The 21,648-nt window shown below is 40.4% G+C and overlaps 2 protein-coding genes across 11 annotated transcripts in view; one reads left to right on the top strand and one right to left on the bottom strand.

Annotated features, from left to right (window-relative positions):
* PPTC7 (protein phosphatase targeting COQ7) overlaps positions 1-7,525 on the top strand; it is a 23,773-nt gene extending 16,248 nt beyond the window's left edge. For both annotated transcript variants that reach the window (XM_083629560.1, XM_083629561.1), the window contains exons 6-8: positions 813-936; positions 2,915-3,044; positions 4,213-7,525. In XM_083629560.1, the coding sequence (XP_083485686.1) occupies positions 813-936; positions 2,915-3,044; positions 4,213-4,271 (313 nt within the window). In that variant the 3' untranslated portion in view covers positions 4,272-7,525. The remainder of the gene's footprint in view (positions 1-812; positions 937-2,914; positions 3,045-4,212) is intronic.
* On the bottom strand, positions 6,816-21,648 carry RAD9B (RAD9 checkpoint clamp component B). 9 transcript variants are annotated; one of them, XR_014551813.1, is made up of 12 exons: positions 21,255-21,648; positions 19,397-19,467; positions 17,965-18,114; positions 17,449-17,563; positions 16,554-16,653; positions 15,466-15,572; positions 13,521-13,627; positions 13,084-13,148; positions 12,136-12,258; positions 10,911-11,046; positions 7,752-9,245; positions 6,816-7,568 (listed from the first exon to the last, which is right to left on the bottom strand). XR_014551813.1 is itself a non-coding variant. In XM_083629528.1 (11 exons), the coding sequence occupies exons 1-11, from the start codon at positions 21,529-21,531 to the stop codon at positions 9,120-9,122; spliced, it is 1,179 nt and encodes a 392-aa protein (XP_083485654.1). In that variant the 5' UTR covers positions 21,532-21,648; the 3' UTR covers positions 6,816-9,119. The 9 variants fall into 9 exon arrangements, 8 of the variants coding, with proteins under 8 accessions (XP_083485654.1, XP_083485660.1, XP_083485655.1 ...); XM_083629528.1 differs by having other exon boundaries at positions 6,816-9,245; positions 21,453-21,648; XM_083629534.1 differs by having other exon boundaries at positions 6,816-9,245; positions 17,965-18,028; positions 21,453-21,648.

The raw sequence follows: 21,648 nt of genomic DNA, 5'->3' as shown, positions 1-21,648 counted from the left end.
GCTATGTCAGGTAAGCTGAATGTAGTGTTCTGCCCATTTTACAGATTAAACTAAACTCTGACCTGGGAGCCATTCAAATATATGTAGCTATTTGTGATAGTTGTTTTCACAGCCCAGATGCTGCGGACAGTACTACGTTTGATGTCCAGCCAAATGCAATTCTGGGCTGCATCAATAGGAGTATAGCATCTAGATCAAGGGAAGTAATAGTGCCACTGTATTCTGCTCTGGTCAGACCTCACCTGGAGTACTGTGTCCAGTTCTGGGCACCACAGTTCAAGAAGGACACTGACAAACTGGAACATGTCCAGAGGAGGGCAACCAAAATGGTCAAAGGCCTGGAAACGATGCCTTATGAGGAACGGCTAAGGGAGCTGGGCATGTTTAGCCTGGAGAAGAGGAGGTTAAGGGGTGATATGATAGCCATGTTCAAATATATAAAAGGATGTCACATAGAGGAGGGAGAAAGGTTGTTTTCTGCTGCTCCAGAGAAGCGGACACGGAGCAATGGTTCCAAACTACAAGAAAGAAGATTCCACCTAAACATTAGGAAGAACTTCCTGACAGTAAGAGCTGTTCGACAGTGGAATTTGCTGCCAAGGAGTGTGGTGGAGTCTCCTTCTTTGGAGGTCTTTAAGCAGAGGCTTGACAACCATATGTCAGGAGTGCTCTGATGGTGTTTCCTGCTTGGCAGGGGTTTGGACTCGATGGCCCTTGTGGTCTCTTCCAACTCTATGATTCTATGATTCTGTAAACTCTGACCTGGGAGCCATTCAAATATATGTAGCTATTTGTGATCGTTGTTTTCACAGCCCAGATGCTGCGGACAGTACTACGTTTGACGTCCAGCTAGGAGACATCATTCTGACAGCCACAGATGGGCTTTTTGACAACATGCCTGACTACATGATCCTACAGGAGCTTAAGAAGCTAAAGGTAAGCAGTAGGCACAGAGTTGGGTGAAATGTTAAAAAAGAGACGAGTTCATGTAACTATTTGCATATTATGTTAGTCTACTTGACCCAAAGTTTTTAAGCAAGGTGGACTAAAATCGCTTCTGGGGCCCCTTCAAGATTAGAGACCCTGAAGCTTAAGCTTAATTAGTTTTGTAGCAGATCTGCCCCTCGCTACATCATTTATGTAGGAAATGAAACAGACTGGCTGTCTTTCTGATGATGGTGGAACTCTGATTATCAGAGTGCCCCTCCAATAAGCTGAATTTTGAATACATGAGAGTTAAATACAATGTCCTGCACTTATGCATGATTGTGTATATGCATGACACTGGAAAATAATTAAATCATTTAATTTAAACATGGAAATGGTGAGAGAGCAGGAGAGCCCTCATGGCTCATGATGAGACCCTCCCTGGAGCCTTAAGAGGACGTCAGTGGGGGCAGAGGAAGCCTCGAAGAGAGGCGCAGCGGAACTGACACAGGGGAACTGACACAGCCACCACTTTCCCATACGTCCTCCTGCTGGCCTCAGAGCTTCAGCTCCAGATATTTTGATCTGGATTGGGGAGACAGTAGGGAAGAGAGGTGGAGAGCAGGAAAAAATGGAGGCTATTTAGAAGGTGCTCCCCACCTTTTGCAAGTTCAGTTAATCAGAAAGGATATGTTTCAGAAAGCTTGATTACGGAAAATGTTTTAATATTGAACTTCCCAGACACTCCCAAAAATCTTCTAAAAGTAGTTGCTAAAAATGACTCATTTGAAATTGGAGTACAGTGGTATCTCGGGTTACAAACTCTGCTAACTAGTAGTACCTCGGGTTACAAAATTTGCCCCAGGATGAGAATGGAAATTGTGCACCGACGGCGCAGTGGCAACAGGAGGAGGCCCCATTAACAAAAGCGCGCCTCAAGTTAAGAACGGTTTCAGGTTAAGAATGGATCTCCGCAACAAATTAAGTTTGTAACCCAAGGTACCACTGTAAAGGGGAAATCTCCTTAGTTGAGTTAGACTGATGAGGTGGAGGAGGCTCCTCCTTTTCAGCCACGCTCTCCCAGCACCCCAAAGGGCCTGTTTGACCCCAGCCTGGTTTGAGTTTGGTTTCCTCCATTGGCCATGTCTGCTAAGGAAGACAGGCTGTGCCAAATGGTCTCCAAGGGAAGTTGTTTCTTTCTCCTCCTCCTTTTCCAAAATACAGTTCCATTTGTAGTGGCTTTCTTTGCTTATCTAAGTCCTCCGGTTCTGATGGGAAGGGTTAGGAATGCATTTGCCGGAGATAACATGCTATTGCCCTTGTGGATTTGTGGGTTCATGTGGTATTGAGTGCCACCCACAGGCAACCTTAAATTTGGCTCCTGTACTATGCCCTACAGATAGGGTTCCCAGCATTAATCCCTATGGAGTCAGAACGGCAGCTTCTGTTGAAATCGTCAGTGATGGCTTTCTCTTGTTAAGCTCAGCATTTCAAAGGAATTAAGATTGAGGAAAGCAAATTTGGGAAGAAATTATTAATCAATCTTGAATTCTGCTGTTTGGTTTTGGTCCCGTCTCCCCCACAGTTTAGCTATTTCTTGGTGTTTGCCTATGCAGTAAGGAGTCAGATAAAAACTGAGTAAAAGTTAGATGAGTTGAAGTCAGGGGCAAGCTGTGATTTCCAGCCAGCCAGATACCAGCACCCTCTGAAAGCAGAGGGCTTCAGATATGCTCTTCAAGTCAAGTGCAGCTTCCCAAAACTTGTGCTGCTGTGGAGAGTAGGAAGATGTATTTCCATACATGGCATACTTAAATATATTCGTCTTTAACTCAAAACAGATCCTTTTGGGTTAGCCACTGTTAATATGTAACTTGGAGTAAGGGAGTAAACAATATTCTTCTATTATGTGCACTTATTTGTGGCATATGAAATGTGTAACCTTTGGTAAAAAAATAACATTATTCTGTCTCTCATACAATTGATTCAGAATTCAAATTACGAAAGTATACAACAGACAGCAAGAAGTATTGCCGAGCAAGCTCATGAACTGGCGTATGACCCAAATTACATGTCTCCCTTTGCACAGTTTGCTTGTGATAATGGATTGAATGTAAGAGGTAAGTTTTACCATTTTCTTGTGGGAAGCTTAACAATGACTCTGCAGGCTAGCATTTGTTCCGAATTCTGAACTGGCAAGCAGACTTTGTACTAGAATGAGAGACTAGCTAGTAATTGGGGTGGTGTTTTACAAAGAGTGAGGTGACCTGTTCCCAGGTTTGCTGCTGACTTGCTGTATAATTTCGGTTTTCATCATGCAAGACACTTTGCATACTTAACAAACATGATTATTTTCCATAACTACTGCATATAAGCCAGCTATATCAGAGTCCAGGGAGAAAAGGGTTTTTAAATTTTCCAGCACGATTCAGTGAAGTATGTCGAAGGCAAGCACAAACATTTCTATTTAGAGCATCAGCTCTTAGATTTCCCTGGATAGCAACAGGGCACCTGTTGGAACTCTTGGCTCTTAACTTATGGTACTGAGTGTATCTGGAATATGGAAGGTGGTCAACTCTCCTTCGTTGGAGGTTTTAAAGCAGAGGTTAGATGGCCATCTGTCGTGGATGCTTTAGTTGAGATTCCTGCATTGCAGAGGGTTGGAGTATATGAACCTCTATGGTTCTGTGTCTGCCAGACGTATGTGTTGGGTTTGCTGGAAAGTGCTTGCCCTCTGCTCTGCTTTGTGACCTGCTTTTAATGGCAGTTTCTTTGAAACCTGGAAGCAAGCTTATATTACTCTGATTCCTAAACAGGGTCTGGATAGATCCAACGTTAAAAACTACAGACCAATCTCCTTACTCAATGTGGATTATAAAATTTTTGCAAATATATTGGCCAACAGGCTAAAGGTTTTATCTGAGTATATTCCAGGATTTTTGCCTGGAAGACATATGAAAGACAACATTAGAAATGTTGTGGACATTTTGGAAAAGTTAGAAGCAAGGAAGAGCTGTAAATCAATGTTAATGTTTATTGATGCAGAGAAAGCCTTTGACAATGTTTCTTGGAGTTTTATGTTACATAATTTAGAGAGTATGGGGATAGGTCAGGATTTTTTAAATGGTATCAAAGCGATCTATCTAGAACCAAAAGCTAAAATTATTGTAAATAATGTGGTTTCAGGGGAAATTAGAATTGAGAAGGGAACCAGGCAAGGGTGCCCACTTTCCCCAGTTTCTTGGCCATTTTCTCCCAGTGAAAATATGTCAATGTCTTGCTTTGCAGGTGGAAAACCAGATGACATCACCGTCCTCCTTTCAATAGTAGCTGAATATACAGACTGACTGGCTGACAGCATAAACTTTTGACAACTGACTTGAGTGTTTCCTGCCGTTCCCTACTTCACACGGACTGTTTCCTGCTGGCAGGATGCCTTTCTCTGCAGTTGATCTCAGTGGCTCTTACGTGTTACGTCCATTGCCTGTTTTAAAACGCAGTCAAGGTCTCTGTCATGAACCACTACTGGAGTACACTGGGGTGCATCTGCCAGCAAGAAATGAAGAATTTCAATACTTGAAGCTTGTCTTTTCAAACTTTAGTAGTAATTACTTCATAGTGGGGAGGGTGTGTGTGATTATGGTTATGAATCATGATTATGGCTCTGAAAGAAATAAGTAGAATTGGCTGTTCATAATTCAGAACTAGATGTGCAGTTTGACACTGATAGAAAACCTCCATGAGGACAAACAAAATAGTTTTGTTAGAAAAAAAGCCCATTTTTAATTTGAGAGGTCACAAATCGTTCTGTAACTAGCATAGTTTGTTAAAACGATAGTTGAGATTTGTGTCGATATGAATTCTCTGGAGGCTTCCAAGTGCAGTGAGCCTCAAGATATATATGGTTTAGCGCAGGAGTTTTGTCTGTTACTAATTTGAAACACAAGATTAGTTCATGAAAAGTATTGTGTGTCTATGAGAGAGAGAGTGTGTGTGTGTATATGTGTGAAGGTGCCTGTTATCATGCAGATGGAAATTTGGCATATCATTTATTTGCAAGGAGCCCTGTGCTGGCTGGATCTTTCTTTTAGAGAAAAAGATTTTCTAAAGATATTTCAGTTGCACTAAAGTTTGAAGAAGCCAGGGTGTTGAGAGTTTGGAATGGCATGCTGCCTAAGCACGAATCATCTGATTTTGCTTTGTATGCCATAGGTAGCTAGGAATGATAGAGGCATTAAAGTGGATAGTCTTCTCTTTTGGGTTTGAGGAATTTGACGGTGTTTCAATGTATGTACTTCTGCTTGTGCTCCCACAGCAATTGAAGTTGCACACATGCAAAACGCTGAATGAGCAACATTTACATTTTAGTAGCTTGGTGTACAGGATTTCCAGAATGAACTTTAATGATGTTTACAGGTATCTAATAGCCATTTTGCAATATAGCATTTCCTTTCATTTACATCCACTCGATCTAGTTTATTCTTCAGTAGCTGCAATCTCCTCCCTCCTTTTTTAAGCTCATGTAAAAACCAATCGCTATAAAGATATATATTGGTCAGTTTTTCATAACTTTTTTGCTAGTAGAAAAGTACTTAGAAATGAAAAGCCATGTTTTATATAGCAGTTGGGTAATGTGGATGTTTAGATTCTAAGCCTGGCCAGTAAAGCAACCTTTTTAAGACGAAAGGGTTTTTTTACTGCCAGGTTTGTTGTGTTAAAACTGTAAGATTGAGGTTACCTCAGCCTGTTTTAAATATTTTTTGTGGTTGTACTGTATATTTGCATAATTACATCAAGCTTTTATTTATAATTATGTGACATGTACCATGTACATGTCACTATTTCAATGCATCCTACTTTTAACAGGCATTTCATTTACCATGAGAATGGGCAGAATCATTTGGAAGCTGTTTAAATTACTTTTTGTGAAATTGGCATCTTGATTTTTCTTAAAACATTCTTCTTTTTTGTCAAAATGCCTTAACCACTTAACTTAACAAAATGATTTTTTCCCCAGCATGGATACAGGGTGGAATAAAATGAAATAAAGAAAATCATAGTGCTATAATTGAGAAATGTGGCAAATAACTTTGCACAAATCATTTCAATCCCTTATGCTACTTTAGCTGAACAAGTTATAACTATCAATATTCAACTAGAAGGAATGTATTAATGCTGCAGTTCCAGACTTCTTTCCTGCTTTGCTAGAGGAGCAGTTATCCTTTCATTTGGACTTCCTTTGCATTTTTAATCACCAGTGTTTGCTATTGTTTATTAGAACAAGCCCTGATTAGTGATTGACTGGCCTCACCCACTTGCCCTTCCTTTTGGCCTTGGCCCTGACTTGGTGCCTCCATAGAGCAGGACAGTTTCCCTGCTTCGTATTTCCTCTTCCTGCCTTTCTGCAACTACAAAGGATGACCCATCAATTAAACAAATGTGGAAAAGAAGGTGCTTCTTGTGCCCAGATGGCCATGGCCTGGAGCCTTTTGCCACTGTTCTTGGATCTTGTTCTGAGTAGCAGAACTGTAACATCTGTTGGGATTGCTGGCCTTGCTTTGCTTAGAACAGTTTTTAGTCAAGCAGTATGTATAAAGCCATTTGTCTCTTCCAATGTTTTTTATGACGATCAAATTGAGTTTTTAAACTTTCAGATACTAAGTTCCCCCTTCCCCTCTCCAGACGCCAAAGACCAGTACAATTTATAGCTTTTTGCCATCTGTTTTTAGAGCAATACTGTATTATAAAGAATTAATATTTCTATTACATGCTTGTCTTTTTTCCATTTTAAGATGTGCACTCAAACATATCTGAACCTAATTTCTTCCTATGAACTTAAGCTGTTTGCGCACAAATATCTTTTACAAAAGAAAAAGGCAGGACTCATGTACTTGTGAAAATAACATTTACCAATCCTCAAAGCAGTAGTGTTTCCTAACAACTTGTTTAGTGTTTTGGTTTGGCAGAGAGAAGACATTCCATTTTGTGTTTTCTTAAATCTGAAATACATGGGTGGAGCCTGGGGAGATCTTACCTGCAAAATTGATTTATAAAGAATCTGAAAGAAATAACTTGGCATAGCATCAACCTGCTTCACCCAGTAATGCATTTGCAGCTGCAGGGCTTGCTATACGGGAATGCCTGTAATTGTGTTACTGAGTTTGTTGATATGAAGGGCTAGGCTAATGTGAAATACCCATATTAATGAAGGAAACGTAAGTCCATGGCTTTCCCTCAAATTGCTGTTTCCACAACAAGTGGGGAAAACCTTGAAAATTGGGACCAGATTGGATATAGACAAAACTGTCCATAGTAAAAGCAAGCAAAGATGAAGACACTGTGAATGGAATTACTCTTTGTAATGGATTGCTTTTCCATGGGAAGCCAGGCTAAATGTAGACACTGACTTTTTCTTTTATTTGACAAAGCTGATATAATGAGGATGCCTTCTTGTTAAATGAGACTATCATTACCTGTGCTTACCTAAAAGGCAATTATGTGAATTGGATGTTTGAAGTATATAATTTGTGCGAGAATAGTATCTGTAAATACATTTTAATGAACTGTAAAGATATTTAATAAATAAAGTATTTATACAATATGCATGTGCCTAGGGTCTTTTAACTCACCATCCCCACTACTGACTCAGCTCCCCCCCCCCCATTCTAGGGGAACTTTACTCAGTCTTCAGGTCATCTGAACAACGTTAATAGTATTTTATGTTGTCCCATAATACCATGATCTGTATTGTTTAATAGCATATGACTTCAGTTTTATTGCTTAAGGGGATGAATTTATTTCATACTGCCCAAGTAGGAAATAGGTGCAAAACAATACCACCTGAATTTTCTATTATTGCATGCAGTGCATAGACTTCAAACAACTGTCCCTCAAATCCTGCAGTAATATGGGCTGTCCTTTCAAATGCAGAAGTCAAAACAGAAAATATTGACAAACAATCCATAAGGAATTCCTCTTGCATAAGTTCAACCACAATAAAATGGAATTTCATTGTAACACATTTGTGTCCTTGTACAAGTTCTGCTCATTTTGGGGCTTGTGAAGGACAAGTTGCAGATGGTTATGCAGCTGGTGATTTCTTAAGGTGAGATGCAAAGGGAGACACTGAGCAATAAGCACTGATAGAAAAACCTTACATAATGGGGAATTTGATTAAGATGGCAAAGAACCAAATATTTTTACTGAAAAAAGCAAAAACAGTTTGAGGGTTTGGGGCATGTAGTAAACAATTATGCTAGAGAAATGACCTGAATTTGCTACTTGAACTAGTTGGACTGTTTTTCAGTACAGTGAAATTTCAACAGCAGTTCAGTTCCCATTGTCCTTCACTGTGGGAGTTGAAAGAAAGTGAATCTTAAAGAAAAGCAGACTATGGAGCCGTGTGACTAGTTGCTCTTTGTTAGGTTGCTGTGGGTAACTGCCTGTTACCAGGGCTGAAACGGCCAAATGCATTCTGACTTCACTGCTCTGAAAGGAGTATCGCTGTGACACAACACATGCTTATAAAATGAGGGAGGCTTCTAAGGCATTTAAATTTACTGGCATAATATACTATGCACACTTCAACACTACTGAGATGTTTTTCTAATAGACTTGAGCTAAAACCAGCTTATTGCTAGTTAATCTTGCACAATTTCGTTTAGAAGGAGCAGGAGAATGAAACTGGATGTATGCCATTTTTGCAACCAGTCATTTGTCTTAAGTTCTGTGTCATAAATCAATCAAACATCAACATTAATGCAATATGTGTGTGTACTAACTGGCTTTGGTTCCCTCTGATATGCTTGGCTTAACTGAGAAGTAAATCTCATAAAATTACAGTTGTGATAACTTGAAGAAAAATTCATCCAAAAGCTTCTAGTTTTTTTTAAAAATACAGGCATTTTAAGTGCGTTCAATGCATGCATGACCATGCAAACGTACATTGTCACAACCCAGAAGTGGCTGGAAAGGGGAATGGTGGTGGAGCGGGCTTACATGCACTCCACAGACACGTGTGGGGGTCAGGAACATAACCCCCATGCAAAACTGCCATTGCCTGCATTATGAAACAGTGGACTACAACAGAGTACACAAAAACACCTAAAATGAGCAGAAGCTCGGCTTGCCTGAACGCTGAACATACACGCATTCTTGGTGACCATTGGAGTTGACAGATTGATACTTTGTCACTACTAAAAAGTTGGGGAGAGTTGTTCATTGCTAAAATCTTCTGTGTCACTTGCTGTTGCCAAAGTGTGGAAAACACGAGTTATATCTTGTTCCTTGGATGAAACTGCCCCAAAGAATAGGGAATGGAACTAGAAAAGGCAATAAAGGAAGTTAACTGCATTGCATCAGCCAAAACCCATATATATTAGGGCCAAATGAGATGTGATGGCAGCAGAGCTGAATCTCTAAAGTGGGAAGAGTGGCATGTCTTTAATGTATGGCAGGAGCTGGCAACAAGTTAAACCCTTAATATGCCTGAAATTCTTTCAATATAAGTTACTCATTCCATCCAGCTGTATGGGAGGGAGAGACTTCTGTGAACTGTTTCCATTCAAATTCGTTATTACAAGAACTATGTAACGTAAAAAACTAGTGTCTGCATTTGCTCATTTTTCTCTTCCATCCACATCCCTTTTTCGCTTTATGTTGGTGGGCCTGAGCAGAATGAATTGTCTTTTCATTAGTCTTATGTAAGCCCCTCTAGGAATAGTGGGGTTATAATGCTTCAAATTATAGACTTCTTTTCTCCCATTTTTTTCTGGTGAGATTCCACAACTGGAAATAATATCCACTGGAATAAATAAGGGTGGGGTTTTTTGGGGGGAGAGGGAGGGCAGAAAGGTTCAGCTCTTCCACTCAGCCTCAATTTATCAGCCTGCACTCTAGAGATGTGGCATGCCCCATATTTGGTTGTTCTTCTGTCATGTTCGTTTTAGCATTAATGTATACAAATTTTGACCAAGATCCAAAAAGCTACAAGAAGTTCCATGTGTCTGGGCATCCTTTTACTCTTCCTTTGCTAGGCAGCCCCTCATACCACATGCTATGCTGCCTTTAAAAACAGATATGACGTATGTATATGGTTGGGGTCTATTTGACTCCCACTGCGTCCATGAAATATCTAAAAGTACCCTTTTCAATCCCAACCTTTTCTCTGCTACCAAAATGGCTGGGTGTAGGAAGAGTCTGCTGAATTCCAAGTAGGTCTAAGTTATTTTTCCTCAATGTAAACAAAAAAGTTAAGCAGCTTAAGGCTTATGGAATAGATAATCTTCCAGTATAAACTACAGTTGCTCTTGGGAGGGACAAAATACTGTTTCACGCAGTAATCAATGGGCACTCTACTATTCAGCTGTTGATCCTACATATCCTGCGTATTTTGCAAAGTGGTTTGTGCATCTGTCTGTTTTCTATAGGCTTGGCACCTCTTGAGATACCATTGCCAAACTCTGCACCAGGGTTCCTGAACTGGGGGCAGCTGTCTTCCATCAATGCTGGAATGCTGGACGTCACTTGATTCATGATGGTGGACCAAAATGTCACTTTGGTGTGACTTATCCCATTTTGGGTCATAGGTTTGGTCACTTCTCAAAATGTAATTGCCAAATTCAGCACAACTGTTTCCCAGGTGGGGGCAGCAGTCTTTGTTGACATTTAAATGCTGGACACCATTTTGAATCAAGATGATGGACCAAAACATGACCTCACCTGATTTTTGGAGTGAAAACACAAATTACACTATCCATTTAAAGATCACAATATTTTGGGGTTTCTAAAAATTCCCATGCAGCAGGCAGGCACTGCTTGCTAGTAATTGAATAAATACTTTTGCATAGGGTGGAATACTTCCGAATGGAGCACTACAAACATATCAAATTACCAATTTAATCCCAACAGAAATGTTGTTTTCTTTTTTGGGAGTGTCAAGCTGACTTCACTTTTACAAACCATTTCTATATGTCTTCAGCTTTTACCTTATAATCCAAATCAGGTGGCGCTGCTTCTTCCTCCGTAATGAAGCCATTTGCTGTAGCTGTGGCTGTTTCTGTCTTGCTAGTGTTTCTGCTGGAGATTATGGGGTCTTTATTGCTCCTCTTTAGTGCAGGGTTCCTAAAATGCCACAGAATTGAAAGAGTTATGTGCCTTTCCATTCCAGCAAAACAGCTACTCTCTGCAGCATTTGTGACCAGGACCTTTGTCAAGGTGGATCTCATACTCTTTTTGTTAGGCCTCTTCCACTGCTGCCTATTTTTTGCAGCAGTGGAGGATACCCTTAATGTGATGATATGACCCTTCTCTGGGGCAGGAATAGTACCTCGGGTTAAGAATTTTGCTTCAAGATGAGAACAAAAATTGTGCTCTGGCGGCGCGGCAGCAGCAGGAGGCCCCATTAGCTAAAGTGGTGCTTCAGGTTAAGAACGGACCTTCGGAACGAATTCAGTACTTAACCCGAGGTACCACTGTACAGCCACATGCTGCAGTAACAATAATAAAACTAGCATCCACTGCATGGCAGTACTATACCAACTGGTGTAAAACTTATGACTAACAACAGAAATTAACAGGCAAAAAACTATTTCCTCTAAAATAATTCTGTCCTTCAAACTTGAAATGGTTCCATAATTTCCCCTAACCCAGTTTCCATGGCTCAGCAAATCTTAACTGTGAGCAAATGCAAAAGCACAAGCTGTATCCTCTCCTGAATTTAAAGAGACCTCACCTGGCTTCATCTGAAGGCCAAATGACTCATGACTTTCCATGCCTCTTTGCATCATAACCAGCAGAATTTATTTTAAAGAATATGCTTTGCATCAGTTGGAGGAGCTGATAATCCATGCAATTAGAGAAAGTGCAGGGGAGAGTACAACCCTTTCTACCTAGGCTGAGGAAAATCCCTCAACTATAGCTAGTGTCTGCTGGGGGGGGGGGACACACACGCCATTGGTACCCAAGGGGAATTCCCCTTCCACCACAATGCAACTGCCAGCTTTAGAACTGGGATTTTCCTCAGGACCACAGCAGAGGAGGAATCCCTCCTCCACACCTACTCTGATTCTGTGGGTTACCGGTCCCTCCAATTGATGGAAATGATATTTATATTTATTTAAACCCTCTGCCAAAGACTAATGTAACATCAACTGTAGTTTGGTCTTGAAGTCTAGCATTTTGCAAGCATTAAGTTATTTAAAAATCAATTACCTTTTCTGGCATTGCGAAAGCAAAGGCGATTCATGAGACGGTGTCCTGCCTTCAGTATCTGCTAAGGTAGCCAAAACAAAACTGGCTTCTATGAGCATATCCTCAATGCTGAAAACAACTGGCCTATATATGTAAGAATAAGGTTGAGCTGAGAGCTACAGGTACATATAAGAATAGGCTGCGTATCCATGCATCTATACAGAAATGTGAGGTGGCTACTGATACTGTCCTCTGCTCTTAAAAAGAGTTACTAAAGTATTATTTGGCTTTGTCTTGTAGCATTACAGAACACAGTTAATATCCCCCCCCGCAAAAAAACCAATGAGCTTAAGCACTCTTAGCTGTGTGTCAGATTCTGGGACATGTTTATGTTGTCATATGATGAGCACAATTTATATTCCATAACTTGGATATAAATTTGGTTGTGCATTTATGTGTGAAATGCATGTTCACTGCTAGTTTAACAAGTTTAAGGTAAAGGTAAAGGTACCCCTGCCCGTACGGGCCAGTCGTGTCCGACTCTAGGGTTGTGCGCCCATCTCACTTAAGAGGCCAGGGGCCAGCGATGTCTGGAGACACTTCCGGGTCACGTGGCCAGCGTGACGAAGCTGCTCTGGTGAGCCAGCACCAGCGCAGCACACGGAAACGCCGTTTACCTTCCCGCTATAAAGTGGTACCTATTTATCTACTTGCACTTAGGGGTGCTTTTGAACTGCTAGGTGGGCAGGAGCTGGGACCGAAAGACAGGAGCTCACCCCGCCGCGGGGATTCAAACCGCCGACCATGCGATCGGCAAGTCCTAGGCACTGAGGTTTTACCCACAGCGCCACCCGCGTCCCTACTTAACAAGTTTAAGCAATCTTAATTACTGTACAAGAGTAGCGATTACGGAAGTTCAAAGGAAAGCTGATACTAAAATGCTATATACCAAAGTACCCATCAACCTACTTTCCAGAAACATCAAGATGAATAGAGACTGGAGCAGTGATTGCTTCTGCAAAAGTCAGAAGTCCCTAAATGCAAATGAAAGATGTCAATTAGCTCAAATATGACACACTATGGAGCATCAGAGTCTTGTTTTACATTTGCGTTGCAATGTAGCTAGCTATTTTTTTATTACTTGACCATGGGCAACTTTGAGGCTTCCAGCTGACCAATGACAGCAATAGAATGTTAGATTACAAGGATGCTTGGTCTGATCCAGAAGGACTCTTATGCCTACTGTGCTTACAGATGCCAGTGTTTGACAGTCATTTCCCCATTATTTCACCACCCGCTATGCCCTTCAGCAAACCACCTAAACAAGACTTTGAAGCAGGTGCCCATGGAAGAGCATAACTGTGTAATATTGAGATACATCAAGGAAATATAATTAGCAATATTACCCTTAGCTCTTTAAGGCAAAATGTGACTTCAGTGTCTACTCCAACCTGAAAGTATTCAAATTCTTCTGGATTGATATGTATCTCAGTGTGCATTGCCTTTGCAAAATCTGTTCAAAATCATGACAATGGCAGAAATTAAAAACAATGGAGCCCCAACCATAACAAATGTATCCAAGCCTTTGAAAATTGAACATTGGTCATTTACAGTGAATATTCGTTCTGATCCAATGTAAGAGAGACATCCAGATACTGGGTGACCTCCTCCTCCTGTTCCTTACCTCCATGGCAGAGCCATGTGATGTGATTTTTAAGACCTAGGCTGGCTCAGCAGGCTTTGCCCCATGACTGAACCAATAACAGTGAGTAAATAAAGACACTGAAGGAAAAAAAGTTAAAGAAACAGAAAATGGGAGCCTCCTTTGAGAAGACCTGGCACAGATGGGCGATCGTAACAGAAGTCATTATGTGACCATTTTTATACAGCAAAGCAACCTAAAGGAAGGCTGGAGCTGGATGCCTCCCTCATCCTGGACCAGACACAACAGTTGCAGAAAGTGACCAATGTTCCATTCTCTGTCCAGTGAGAGGGAAGCATCCATTTATGGGACTTAACCAATCCTACCTCCTCTTGCAAGAGAGCTGAAGGCAGCTGTTAGTTAAGGGCAGCAGCTTTTTTTCTAGGAAAAAAAGTGCCAGAACTGCTCCTCCCTCGTGCACCCCACTGCATGCCCTGCAAGCCCTTCCGCAGTGAGCTGTTGCTGTGCTCACATTTTTCTTGTCTTCAAGCAGGTGGCACTGATTGTAACAATGATTTCCAGAGTAGCCACCCTGTTCACCGGCGGCACCACATGGTTTTGGTGGCAGAGGCTGTGAACCATGGGAGAAAGGGCCACCACAAACAAGCCTCTGCCCACAAAAAGCATCCAATTGAAGACAGACTGAGGAAACTAATGGAGGGTGAGGGTTACCTTTTTCTCCCTTCAAAAGTACATGGAAAGTCTCTCTACCAACTTCCTCCTTGAGCTCTTTCTCATTACAGTGGCACCTCGGGCTACATACGCTTCAGTTACATATGCTTCAGGTTACAGACTCCGCTAACCCAGAAATAGTACCTCGGGTTAAGAACTTTGCTTCCAGATGAGAACAGAAATTGCGCAGCGGTGGTGCAGCAGCAGCGGGAGGCCCCATTAGCTAAAGTGGTACTTCAGATTAAGAACAGTTTCAGGTTAAGAACAGACCTCCAGAACAAATTAAGTACATAACCAGAGGTACCACTGTACCTCTTTCAGATATTTTCAAAGCTCAAATTAATTCTGCTTCCAGTATTTACCCAAATCCTTTGGAAAAGCAAAGTGTGTACACTGGTACACTTTCTTTCTGGGGGGGGGGGGGGGAATGGGGATTGAGAAATAGCCAGACAGAGGGGATAGCAACCATGGCATTTGCTCCAAATGTGCCTATGGATCTAAACAGGTTGACAAACCCCAGATAGATAATACATTTATGCCAGCCAGGCAGTTATTTCAAAATGGACTCCTTTTTTAGTATATGTGAGCAGAAATAATAGGTTATAACTTAGCTGAAACAGCCTAATGAATGTTGGTATATTATCAATTTCTGACATTAATTGACTTCTAGTAGTTACTTATTGCTTATTTATTGTTTATAAATAAATAGGAACACAGAATGCAATCACAACTTTATAGATCCTTACTGGATTTTTTAAAAGTTACCCTTTCTTCTTGCTATTCTGGCATGTTATAAAATTATGATGGTTACATTAAAAAATACCAACATATTTCTTTGCCATGACTGCTAAATAATAATTTTAGGCCATATAATGTACAATACACTTTTCCTGATAAAACATTATTGTAGTCTGAACATTCTTAATTATCACTTTATTGACTTATTTCTTAACATACAATGAAAGTTCAATTCTTACCCATTTCCTCATCAGTGTAAGTCTTGAAACAAACTTTTACTGGAGTTACAGCTACAGTTACTTCATTTTGGCAGGTTGGAAAATGAATCAGTATATCAGACAGCTGCCTGAGAAGTTTAAAAGGGTAATAGTGTTTCATATTACAAACAGCTCTCTATGCTTTTCATGAGTAATAAAAATTGGCAGCTCAGTCTCACTTAATCCACAGCATATTGATATTCCCTGTATCTAACTTTGGCTAATTTATTTCCTTGTTCACTCTGTTCTCTTGAGATTGGGGAATCACAATAGTACTTAAGGCAGGAATGGAGAATCTGAGGGCCTCCAGATATTGTTTGACTATTTGTCTATATCTATATTTTAAAGATTGTGAAACTCCCTTTCACAGGAGGCTAGGCTGGCCCTGTCAGTTTTCCTTTAGCCTGCAGGCAAACACAGGCCTTTGACCACTAACTGACTATTATGGAAGCGTCTTCTGTGGTTGGGTATTGTACTTTTTGTGTATGGGTGCTTTTAAATAGTTTTAAGTGCTTTCAGTACTTTTTTTAAAAGAGGGTTACTCAGTGCTTTTTTTCTAGAAGAAGTGCCACACTTAACAACAATAAAAAAGGTGCAAAACTGCATACCCTTGAGTACCCCCTGAAAAAAGCACTGGGGTTACTTATGCATTAGTTAAAAAAAAAAAATTTAATTCCTTCCAGTAGCACCTTAGAGACCAACTAAGTTTGTTATTGGTATGAGCTTTCGTGTGCATGCACACTGTCTGTTTGCTCATTCTCTATGAACACGAGTCAACTCTTGAGAGATCATCACCTAATGTGGCATGAGGGTTTCTGAGGTGCAGATGGCACTCTCTGTCAATGTTTGGATGCTAGCTGCCATTTTGAATCAAGATAGTAGACCAAAACGTGACTTGGATTGACTTCGTCTGAATTTTGGTGTAACTGGCCCAAACTCACAAACTGCACCATCCATTTTCGAAATCACAACATCATTTAGCTTTTAAAAATACTTGGGCAGCACCAGGCACTCATCGCTAGTAATATATTTTAAAATTAGGTGTGCTGGTAGTATGTTAGCTCTGTTACCTTGATTGAATCTTCATTGCATTGGGGCACAAATGCTTTGCAAACACAGCTTGCAAAGGTTCACATTCTTGAAAAGCTAGGTTATGAGTTTTCACAACACCTGAGGAGACAGGATAAGGATGGAAATGAGCAAGCCTGAATATTAGCATTGTAAATCTCCAACAGTTTGACTTCACCCCTGAAGGTGCACTCTTCCACTGGATGCCAACCAATAGTGCCCTCTGGTGGGCACTGAATGCTCAACATCTTTTTAATAAAAAGTATGTGTAAGGTTCTCTTTGGAGTTAAGAAACAGTATTACTTTGACTAGGCCATTTTGTTACATACTGTATCTCTAACAACAATTATTAATGCAATAAGCGAAGCACATCATTTTTTTCTACAGTGTGGAAAAGATTCATTAGACATACCTCTATAAGATGCCCCCTATTTTGGGGGACTCCGATTTAAGAAAATGGGGCAAGATCTATCTGTGTATAAGACGCCCCCCAAATTTTGGACATTATTTTTTTAGGGGGAAAACCTAATCGAATACCGGAAAAATGCGGTATTTCCAGAGGTACAGCCATTTTAGTCTTTTGCAGTAAAACGTTTTACAGCTAAAATGTTTTAACGCTGCTAATGAATTTATTTTGGCATGAGCTTTGATGGACGTGAGTACACATATTTTTATTATTTACTTTATTAATTTATTTGTGCTGGAACCTGAAAACTTATTCTGCGGATATCAGGTGCTGTTTTGGAAAGTTCCAGGTCTAAGAAATGCAAGTCCAAAGTCTGTCAGCAAACAGAACTAAGTTGTGTTATTGTTTGGATCCTGACCTAGATTTTAAAAAAAAAACCCTGCCTTTCAGCCCATAAGACTTAAAGCATAATGTGCCAACTACTGACCTACCATGTTTGCAGAAAAGCTGAAAAACAACATGGCAGTCATTAAAGTTTGTATAGATGTTGCATTTCTCTATGTTCCTTTCCACTGTGTTTAAGCACCGAAATATAGGGAGGACAGCCTGAGATTTTTAAAAAAGAAAAAATTAAAGCAGAGATCAGAGCAAAACTAACCCCTAAAAACAAGCTTATATATGGTAAAAAGTTTGGCTACTAGCATTTAAATAAAAGTTCATTAGGAAGTACATAAGGAAGACCTAGATGGGTGTGCTAGTTGTGGATAGCACTGTTTGTTATTATTGCGTGCTAATAATCTTGGGAAACAAAATACATTTTTCAAACATTCTAGAAGCTTCAATAGAAGTAATTTATTACTGGAAGAAAAACTACATGTACTTCAAAAACTATTTTTAGTGGAAAGTTGTGTTTTGTCAAATCCCACCAACACACCACAATACAGAAAATAGAACTGTGGTTTTTGTGGTATAAAATAGTATAGATTTTCTCATCCACTGAGACTTACCTTTATTACTAATTTGTATGCAAGGTGGGTGTGATTTTTATTCAAACCCAATTCAGGCGTATTTCTACAGGAATAGTGATGAAAGAAGATGGATGAAAAGAAGACACAGGCATAGGCTGACTGGGAAGAATTCACCGACCTGAGGGAAAGCTATGAATAGACAAAATCAGCATGAAACCACATGAAATAACAAACAAACAAAACGTTTATCCTATAGTAGTATTTAGGGCTTTAGGTGCTATTGTTATTAAAAACTCTCTTAAGCATCTAAAATTTTCTAAACAAAAAAAATTTTTTCCTTCCAGTAGCACCTTAAAGACCAACTAAGTTAGTTCTTGGTATGAGCTTTCGTGTGCATGCACACTTCTTCAGATACACACGAAAACTGAGAAAATACAACACAATATGGCACAATGGAATACAAGAATAAAATGGTAAAGGTAAAGGGACCCCTGACCATTTGGTCCAGTCGTGGCCGACTCTGGGGTTGCGGCGCTCATCTCGCTTTATTGGCTGAGGGAGCCGGCGTGTGCATGCACACGTGTGCATTCTCGTGTTTGTTTCTCATGTGCATGCACACGAAAGCTCATACCAAGAACTAACTTAGTTGGTCTTTAAGGTGCTACTGGAAGGAAAAAAAAAATTTGTTTTGACTATGGCAGACCAACACGGCTACCTATCTGTAACTAAAATTTTCTAGACACTGCACATACTGAATTTGATGTTAAAGAGGACCCTTTGCATCTGTAGATCTTTGTAGCTATGCGTATATATATGATATGTGTAAGTTTGCACTTAATGTTAATTTTAAACACCATTAAATAAAATTTAATTAATATTTATTATCATTATTTGTATATGTATATGCAATTTGCTTTTAACCTTGCTACCCCTTACACCTGGAATTTACTGACACAACAGGTGTGTGATGCCGCTTCTCATACTTCAAATCTCTACTCAAACCCATCTTTTTTCTTTGTACCCTACATAGCAATCCTCCTGGAATTCCTCCTGGCTATTGCTATTCCTAGGATGCCTTGGCAGGAGGATCCCTGGCTCTAAAGATGTTTCAAAATATGCTATATTTTGCGGGGGAGATATTTAGTCATGCTGGCCACATGACCTGGAAGCTGTACGCCGGCTCCCTCAGCCAATAAAGCGAGATGAGCGCCGCAACCCCAGAGTCGGCCACGACTGGACCAAATGGTCAGGGGTCCCTTTACCTTTACCATTTTATTCTTGTATTCCATTGTGCCGTATTGTGTTGTATTTTCTCAGTTTAATTTGTTTTAAGTTGTTATACTGTATATACACATTGCATTTCCTGTTTTGTAAACTATTTTGTAAGACTGTCTTAAGTGGTATATAAGTATATTAAATAAGTAAGTTTAATTCCATATTCATTTTTTCTAAATTTTGAATGTTTACTTACTCCTTTTTCAGTAGGATCAAACCAAAATTCATCACTGATACGTGCTATGGCATGTATGGCCCTTCCAAATACTGCAGAGGAGATTTTAAAAGATGCATTAGTGTTTTCACATTTCAATATGCAATTCAATCTTATATGTGTTGGTTCAGAAGTAGACCCAACTGGGTACCGTAAGTAGACATACTGACTTGCTGGGAATAAGTCACTTTGAGCAAAACAGGACTTACTTCTGAATTGATCATTAGCTATATAAGAAACCCAAAATAAATTAGGGTCACTAAGAGAAAGCACCTGAATCAGAAACAAACAAAAAGGAGAAAAACAGGAATTGTGTGCTATTGTGGAGCAGAATGAGTGAGAAACACTCATTTTCCCATTAGAACTCTTAATGAAAGCATTCAGCCTGTTCATTTTAATTCCCAGCATGTGCATCCTTTATAAGCTTGCCCTCCCATACTCTACAAGTCAGGAAACTGAAATATTGGCGTCAACAACTGAGGCGATAATTAAAAGGCTGGAATTTTGATTGCAAGTTCAAGAATAGGAGGTAGCTTTTAGCCTGGATCATTTAATTTGGAGCAGAAAGATGTGAGCATCTGCAACCAATATTTAAACAGGTTCCAGGACCTTCCTCTGCAGCCCCATTTTTTTGATTCAAAATGGAAGTTTAATTACCACTTCACAGCAGGGCATCCATCTCATAATTTGTACTGATTTGTTAGTCCCTGCGACACGACTGAGGTCATTTGTGTCTATTTACTTAATATCTTGCCACTACTAGTATCATTTAAAGCTTCAATTGACATGGCTCAAGACCCTCTTACAAATGCTTTAGTGTGATTAACTCTTGGCTCAACCTGATACATAGCAATGTTATACTATGTATCCAAAATATAGTAACATGGCAAAATATGCATGTTATGTATATGTGTTTGTGTGTTGGTTAGTTGTTGGCATCCGGCTACTTTCGCAGCACCTTTAGCATAACGGAAGTGACCTTCCCAGGGAGGGGAGTCCCTAAATGACCAAGGACTTGAGACGGTAATAATAATAATAATAATAATAATAATAATAATAATAATAATAATTTATATCCCGCCCTCCCCAGCTGAAGCCGGGCTCAGGGCGGCTAACAACAATCAAATAAAATATGTATATAAAATATGTATTTTAAGACCAATGGCTTGATGTAGATGTCGGCCTCTACCTATGACATATGAATATACGCGCGAGTAAAATTCAGCACCAGCGACAAATGCCACACAATAGGCAATGCAAAAAAATAGCATATATTGGAAAGAAATGCTGTAGTAAGGGCAAATGACTAGCTGGTTGTATTTCAGCCCCTTCTTTCTACTCAGGGGCTCTATGGCAGGCATACAACTCTGCAAATTTTAAGAAAATAAATATTTAACACCGTAACTGATCCAGTATGAGGTGATTTGAAATTAACTTTCTGTAAACAAGACATGCTCTCTAAAAATTTACAAAAACAAACTACTGCATAAATGAAAAGTGCCTCAAAGGGTTTCTGGCTTATGCTCCTATTATTCTCTGCCTGCCTTGTGCGGTTTTTAATACGTTGGACTTTACATTTCAGGAGCGGTATTATTTATAATTGCCTTAGCTGGAAACTCTAAACCCATTTTATGACGGGGGAACTCGGTCTGGCTAAACTTTTAATTTTTTTAATATTTATTTTTCGCATCTAAGCAGCTGAAGGATCCAAAAGCGGAAACGTGGGAGAATCGTGTTTCTGCGGCGTCTCGTGAGGCACGCGGGGTAAGAGTCTGAGGGACCCAAAATGATGACTATTGTTAACGTTCGCAATTTCTGTCACCATCCGGGGCGGCGCTACCTCGAACACCCGCAGCCCCGAAGCCGCACTTCATGGCGAGGCGGCGGCGGCGACCGCAAAAAGCGGAGCAAAAGCGCCTTTCCCGCCTCGCCTCACGAGCCGCCCGCAAAAAAGGCGGGAAAACCACTCTGAGGGAAGACGGAGCCAGAAAAAACGGGGAAGGCGTAGAGGTCACGAGGTGGGCGACAGCCATCTCACTTCCGGCTCTCATTCCGACGACGCAGCTGCCCACTCCGCCTATGTAAAATGCCCTCCGGCCCACCTTCTGCTTTCGCATTGGCAGGTGCGCAACCGGGAACCGAAAGTGTCTATCGGTCCTCTTTGCGGAACCTGCCTCCCTTTGGTCTCGCCAGTGCCCGGATGTAGAACCTCCCGCCTTCTCTTTCTCCCCCCA

This window comes from Podarcis filfolensis (assembly GCF_964270895.1).
Source record: "Podarcis filfolensis genome assembly, chromosome: 8".
NCBI classification, from domain to species: domain Eukaryota; kingdom Metazoa; phylum Chordata; class Lepidosauria; order Squamata; family Lacertidae; genus Podarcis; species Podarcis filfolensis.
This window is presented reverse-complemented; position numbering and strand designations above follow the sequence as displayed.